This window comes from Acyrthosiphon pisum, chromosome X (genome assembly GCF_005508785.2).
Source record: "Acyrthosiphon pisum isolate AL4f chromosome X, pea_aphid_22Mar2018_4r6ur, whole genome shotgun sequence".
Classification (NCBI taxonomy): domain Eukaryota; kingdom Metazoa; phylum Arthropoda; class Insecta; order Hemiptera; family Aphididae; genus Acyrthosiphon; species Acyrthosiphon pisum.
The window spans coordinates 52,288,497-52,296,065 of NC_042493.1; the positions used below are offsets into that span (position 1 = coordinate 52,288,497).

Sequence of the window (7,569 nt, forward strand, 5' to 3'; positions counted from 1 at the left end):
TTTCCATTCAGTATGCAGTTGGACGAAAGTATAGATATCTCTCAATGCAGCCAATTATTAGTTTTTGTATGTTACATATATTCAGGAACTAGTAAAGAAGAATTTTTATTTTGTCAACCACTTTTGAAAACTACAAGGGAAATTGACGTGTTTGAAATGATTGCTAATTTTTTTCTAAACATAAATTAAATTATAAAAAAAACTCGGTTCGCTAACCGATGGTGCTCCTTCAATGCTTGGTAAATTATCCGGTTTCACAGCATTGCTAAAGAAGGAAATTCCCGATATCATCATCACTCATTGTTTTCTTCGTCGGCACGCTTTGGCATCAAAAACTCTACCAACCAATTTAAAAGAAGTTATGACGACTGGAGTCAAAGTTGTAAATTTCATCAGAGCTAGAGCCTTACATCACCGACTTTTCAAAATGTTATGTCAAGAAATGGGATCTGAACACGAAGTTCTTCTTTATTACACAGAAGTGCGTTGACTTTCCAGAGGACAAGTTATGAAACATTTGTATGAACTTCGAGAAGAAATTTCTTATTTTTTAATAGAAAGGCAATGTTCACAACTTGTGAACATCTTTATGTGTTCGAAAATTCATTTGGCAATTATTTCGATTTTACATTTTCGAAATCAGAAATATGGTTACGCAATCCTTTTCTCGTGGACTTAAATACAATTGATGATTCAGATCTCGTTAAAGATGAACTAATTGATTTAAGATCAAAAGAAATGGCACGCCACGACTTTCAAACAAAAAATCTAATCGAATTTTGGTGTTCGTTGACGATGGCTTATCCACGAGCTGTATTCAGGGCAATGACATTTTTGATTCCATTCGCTACTACCTATCTTTGTGAGTCTGGATTTTCCACAATGGTCACAATTAAAACTAAAGCAAGAAATCGATTGGACATTAAGGACGATATGCGCGTTCTCTGTCCAATACGGTCCCAGATTTCAAGGCAATATTGCAATCAAAACAGCAACAAATGTCACATTAGAAATTGTATTTGACTATAAGAAAGTGATAATTATTAATAATAATCTAATATAGATTTCGTTATTAGTAGTATTATGTATTAAATTTATCATTAAAAAATAATTAAAATAAAAATTTCATTTTTACATTTATTTAAATATATTATTTTTGGTGGGGGGTCCGTTATTATATTTTATACTTCAAAGGGGTCCATGGGCCAGAAAAGGTTAAGAATCTATGGTTTAGAGGAACTCGATAAATTTTTGGAAAATATTGATGACAATGAATTAGATCCGCTCCTTAATTCTATAAACTTATTAGATAGTAATTTGGATATAAATATTGATATGGGAGATGTTGAATGTGAACCTGACGGCCCATCGATATCTCTTCCAAACTTTATTTCTGTACAGCCGCATACAAAAAATGAAATAAAACTCCAGACCTCAAAATAAAAAATTTAAGAAAAAAATCCAAATTAGATATAACCACACCTCTTTTTGTTGCTAAGCCTCAACCTAAAATAAAAAACAAAAAAAACAAAAGTTGGATATTTCTTGGAAACATGAAAAATTGTCAACCCAAAATGTAGAATTTACTGGTAACTTTGAACTTTCAGATGCAATTTTAAATTTAAGTACTCCGTATCAAATATTTGGCTACTTTTTCCAAGACGATTTAATTGAACATATGAAACTTTGATATATAGTGTACAAATAAATACAAATAAAAATTTTAAATTAATTTCAAATGGTGTGAAAAAGTATTTTGGAGTTTGTTTATTAATGGGCTTAGTAAATATTTCTAATATTCGAAAATACTGGTCTCCAAACTTAGGAAATCAAATTATTCAAGAAACGACGAGCGTCAACCAATTTGAACAAATTCGACAGTTCATACACTTCAATAATAATAACAATATGTTACCTAAAGGTCATGTGGGCCATGATAGGTTACATAAAATTAGGCCAGTTATGGAGACTTTAAAAAAACGATTTGCTTCTATACCTTTAGAAGAAGCTTTATCTATAGATGAACAATTATGCTCAACTGAAGCTCGTCATTTTCTCAAGCAATATACCAATGAAACCCCATAAGTGGGGATACAAATTTTTTGTATTATGCGGTGTACCTGGTTTTTCCTACAATTTTGAAATGTATAGTGGCCAGGAAAACAATGACGTTAATAGATATTCATGGGAACCAGATTTTGGCACTTCGGGAAATGTAGTCGTTCGACTATGTAGAATAATTCCAAAAAATATGAATTATAAAGTTTATTTCGTAACTACTACACATCTGTACCATTGATGGTGTATATCGGTGGTTCTCAACCTGGGGGGCGCGCCCCCCTAGGGAGGCGTGACAAAATTTCAGGGGGGGGCGTGAAAATGTTGAAAAAAAACACGAAAAATGAAAACGTTGCCATTTTCTACGCCGTACCTTGCCGGTGTGTTGGTCGCCTCCGCGGTCGATTAGTAGATATACATTATACACCGAGCGATTATTACGATTTTATCGTATAACAATTACGGTATTAATATAAGCATTGTTTCGGCGAAAAACCGCCACTCGACGCGATAAGAACAAGTTTTGGTGACCCGTAAATAAATATTACGATTACTCTAATAGTCTTGTACAACGTTTGAGATAATTTCTATAATTTTGTATTGTTAGTATTTAGTTGTGTCGTCGCTTTCGTGCCGTACGTACTTGTTTCAGTTACTAAAAATGTCAAAATCAAAAAAAAGATTGTATAATGACGATTATATTAAATACGGATTTAGTGTAACTGAGAAAAATGGAAGAATATTAATTTTAAATAATAATAATATATTTTTTTTGTGCAAATAAATTCATTAAAAAATAAAAATAAAAAAATTGATTAAAAATAAACAGGGCCAACCCTCTCATTAATTGTATTTTTAATAATAGTTAATATTAATTTTAAATAATAATAATATATTTTTTTTGTGCAAATAAATTCATTTGATATTAAAAAAAACGTCATTGAAGTTGTATTCATATTAATCCAATAACCAACATTAAAGTATAGTTAACATATAAATGTTATGCATATATCAATATTATAGTAGTGAGGGGGGGAGGCGTGAACATATAAAATAGTTTGAAAGGGGGCGTGGACCTCAAAAGGTTGAGCACCCATGGGTTAAACTATTCGAATAATGGCTGATCAGGAATCAGGATGTCAAATATTTTTTGACAGCATGGAATTTACAACAATACATTCCTGTATTTGAAGGTAAGAATTATTTTATTAAATTAGTTAATGGCTAATATAGTAATATATTATATTAAAGATAATTGTCAATGCTGTTTGCTTATTAGTTATTTTGCTTAATTACTGGCTTAGAAAACAAAATTGTCAGTGTAAAACACGTGCAACACGCTTCAACTGTTTCATATAGCACATTTTTAATTTTTAGTTTTTTTCTTATTGCTTATGCATTTAATATTATAACATTTAAATTATGTGTTTGTGATCAGCGTTAGCCCACCTTGCTAAAATACTTTTTCCAGGGCTTTCAATTTTTAGGGGCATGTCATGTTAAATTAAAATTCACCTTTGTGCACCTATGATGAAATAATGTAGATATTTAGTGTTCATAATTTGTAACACTTATCCAAGTTTTGTACAACATATTATTTAATAATCCTCGATGGCTCGCATGAGAGTATTTCCTTCACATGTTTTTTTAAGTTAGGTTAGGTTAGGATAGGTTATATTTCCACCAAATTTCCAAAATAGTTTGTTAGGTTAACACAGTGATAGCTATCTATAGTTGGTAACATGGCTAAATAATTTTGAAAAGTAGGTAGGTACCTACCTATTTGAATTTTGTACTTTTTTACTTTTTATTTATTTGTACCATTTTAAATTATAAAGCTGTAATGATTGAAAAGTATGAAAACCAAATTTAGGTACTCAAAGATGATTAAATTAATTTAATTTAATAAGCAAGCAACTGGCTTATGATGAAAAAAAAATTAATTAATGAATTTTGTACATAGAAAATGACAGACATAAAAAATCTTCTCTTCTTAAAAGAAGAAAATATGATCAAAGAACTTATCCCATGAGTTGGTCACAGAGCTCGTTTTATATCAAACATAGAAGATTGGAGAGGGATTATTAATTCACGAATGTCGAATACCTCAAACGTCTCAAACACAGTAATAATTTTATTTAATTTTACTATTTCTCAACTATACTACCTAGTACCAACAACCACACATTTCTACAAATACATGGTTGCAAACTAATCACTTTTTATAAAATATTAGTCATTGCCTTTATTGCTTTGGTACTATTTAAAATATGACAATATACCTAACTATTGCCAAACACCTAATATATTTAATCTTAAGATTTGTTTATTAATTTAGATAGGTACCTAAAGTTTTACATTTCATTTTTGTGTAAGAAATTATATCTTGTTGATTACATTTTAAAATTTATTTTTTAAGATTACTGATTCACATACATCCAGTGGTAGTTTGGCTAGCAGTTCTATAACAGTTGAAAATAATTACAGCTTCCAAACATTAGACAACAGTGATTTATCTCAGGTATGTTAACTTTTGTCGGAAAAGAATAATAATCAAGAATAATATACTCGACTTGTTTGTTTTGTTTTTAAAACTTAGTACTAAGTATCAAATTAATGTAAATTTTTTGTAGATACCTAACTGTAGTTTATAATTTTGTTTTTTAGATTTTATCACCGCAATCTTTTGAAGGTAAAACGTTCAGCAATACAGTTTGTCTTCAACTTGAAGAATTACCGATCAAAGAAAATAGTAGTACATCTCAAGATGTATCTGACGCTCAGCCATTCAACTCAGTAAGTAAAAATTTTAATCTAAATTATCAAGTATACAATGTATTAAATTTACTATACACATTTAATCAAGTTAATTTATATAAGATGATCATTTAAATAATCTTCAATACTTTAAACTCATGAATTATTAGTTTAAATTAAAAATATTTTAAATTATGAAATTATTGTAAATTAATGTAAACTATAGTTTGAAATTCCGTTAAACTTTCTCATTTTGTATTAGGTATATTTTTTAATTCAAATAAAACTTAACTTTTAAATTAACATTCAAATTAGTGATAATTGTATTTATTATTTTTTTCTCAGGAGTTATTAGATTTGCTCAAGAGTGCCAATGCTGGTAGAGATTTACTGGCAACTTACTTAAAAAGTGGACTACTGGATAATATTGGCCGAAAGCGTCTGTGTAATATAATAATCAACAAAGAACTTCAAGATGATGTCCATCGCAGAGTACCATCATCAAGGTTACAAGATTTCGCATACCAAATAACAACAATTTTTAATAAGGAACATACTGCCACATACTTCATACCGTATATATCTTATGGCCCAGGACTTAAAAGATCAGCAAAAGGAAATTCTGGATTGCCTTTATAATAAAAGAAGAGATTATCGTAAATCTGGATTAATCAGTCTAGAAACAGTTCTACATCTTCATCAGGACATTCATCTCCCATTCCGTTACCAGAAGCATTACGCTCATTAGACGACAAAACAGAAGACAATGAAGCATTAATTGAAGACAACTTGAATTTATTGGTTGCAAAACTCAAGTGATCCGTGGAATATAGTTGAAAACAACTGGATCACTACTGCTAATACTCGACTAAGGAAATTAATGTCTCAAGATGGTCCAACTATTACTGAGTATATGGCACAATTTCCATCTTTAAGAAAACCTGCTGGGTATACTCTTGTGAGTATGGAAAATATTTTAATATGTTTGTGTCTTTCATCATAAAAATAAACATTATTTTTTTCAGATTTTGAAAGACTGATGTGGCCTATCCTGGATTTAGTGATCGATTGTATAAAAGTCTACCACTGTGCAAAAATAAAATTTTCGAATTGGCAACAGGAAAAATTAATAAATCTAAGGACTTTTCGACAAATCAACTTTTGAAGGAGTATGTGCAGTTGAGCTCTGAAGGTATATTGTAAAAACCAAATTGTTAATGTTTTTAATGTTAATCATTAATATTATTATCTGATTTTTGAAAATAATATAAATGATAAAATTATAGGTACTCAAACAAATGGTTTTTGTATTTTCGCAATAGGTAGTTTGTTTTAAAAATTAAAAGTATAATAGTATAAAAAAAATAAATGTTTCTTGGTTTTTGTTTAAAAATTTCTGTTTTAAAATAAAAATAATATATTAAAAAGTAAAATTTAAAGAATCCATTAATGATTAAAATGATTAATAGGCATTTTTTTTTCTAAAAATATTACTTTAAAGTACCTATTAAAACATGTATTTGTTTTTTTTTAGAAAACGAGGACATTTCGAATCTTGCTGTTTTACTGTGTCTACCATTTCTGATTGGCGTGTCCATTTCTAAAGGAAAAAAAGCAAAAGTGCAATGGAGACCATCGAAAGTAGAGATGAGAGATGGTTTTATAACGCATGTGCTGAGTAGTGCCGAAGTACAAGAAACAATATCAAGAAGAAGAGATAAATTGGTAGGATTAAGCCAAACTTTACAGCCATTTGTGCTAATAGTGGGTTCTTCTTTAAAAGAGATATCTAGTTACTTTGTTATAGTTGATAATACATTTTATCGTTTAAATTCAATCATTTCAGCAGTCGATTGTTGTTTCAAAATTATAATTACACTTAACGCTAATTATCCATCAGATAGTGAAGCCGTTTGGTATTTTATACAAAAAGGTTATACAAATTAAATACACCGTTGGATAAAAACTTTACAGCAGTCAATGCTTTTTTATCAGATGTTGGAATAACTATTTAAAACTGAATATTTTTATTTTTTAAATTTAAAGAAGACCCTGTTTCAAATAACATAGCTATTATTTTTAATTATTCTTAGTTTTTTAAAACAATATGTTTACGTGTTTTTTATGTAAAAATTTTTCATTAATACTAAGATTCTCTTAAGACATTTTGATTTTATACATTCGGATCATACATTTGATGTGTATTATTGTGCTCAAAGAGAATGTAGTAGGTCATTTTACTTAAAAAATTCATATAACAAACATTTAGTAAAACATAGAACAGATTTAGTACAGATTTCATTGGATTCACAAATATTACTAGAAAACAATATTCTCTTAGAGTCCACAGCAACGCTAATTTTGATTTTGTACCTCCATCTAATGTGACTAGTAATAGCACATTTACCATAGAATCCGTCGAAATTTTGAAACAAACATTAAACACATTTCTAGCATGTTTGTATGCAAATACTATAATGCCCAGAAATGCTGTTCAAATTGTTGTTGATGGTATGGAAACAGTACTTTCAGAAGGTATTGGTGTTTTTGTAAAAAGTAGTGCACAGAAATAGATTGTTGTCTGAAGGCAAAATGTCAAAAGAGTGTTTTGGTTCTTTTATTAATGTTGTAAAAGATATTGAAAATGCATTAAACAATTTTAAAACTGAACATAAAAGGTTTTCATATTTTAATAAGCAAGGTTCCTTTATAGAACCAAAAGAAATGGTTATAGGTCAAAGACTCAATAAAGTT

At 29.1% G+C, this 7,569-nt stretch overlaps 1 protein-coding gene across 1 annotated transcript; it reads left to right on the forward strand.

Moving 5' to 3' along the window:
- The first annotated feature begins 564 nt into the window (after window positions 1-564).
- LOC100162797 (protein ZBED8-like) lies at window positions 565-1,023 on the forward strand. The gene has a single exon (XM_008191881.1). The coding sequence runs from the start codon at window positions 565-567 to the stop codon at window positions 1,021-1,023; it is 459 nt and encodes a 152-aa protein (XP_008190103.1).
- Window positions 1,024-7,569: the final 6,546 nt, after the last annotated feature.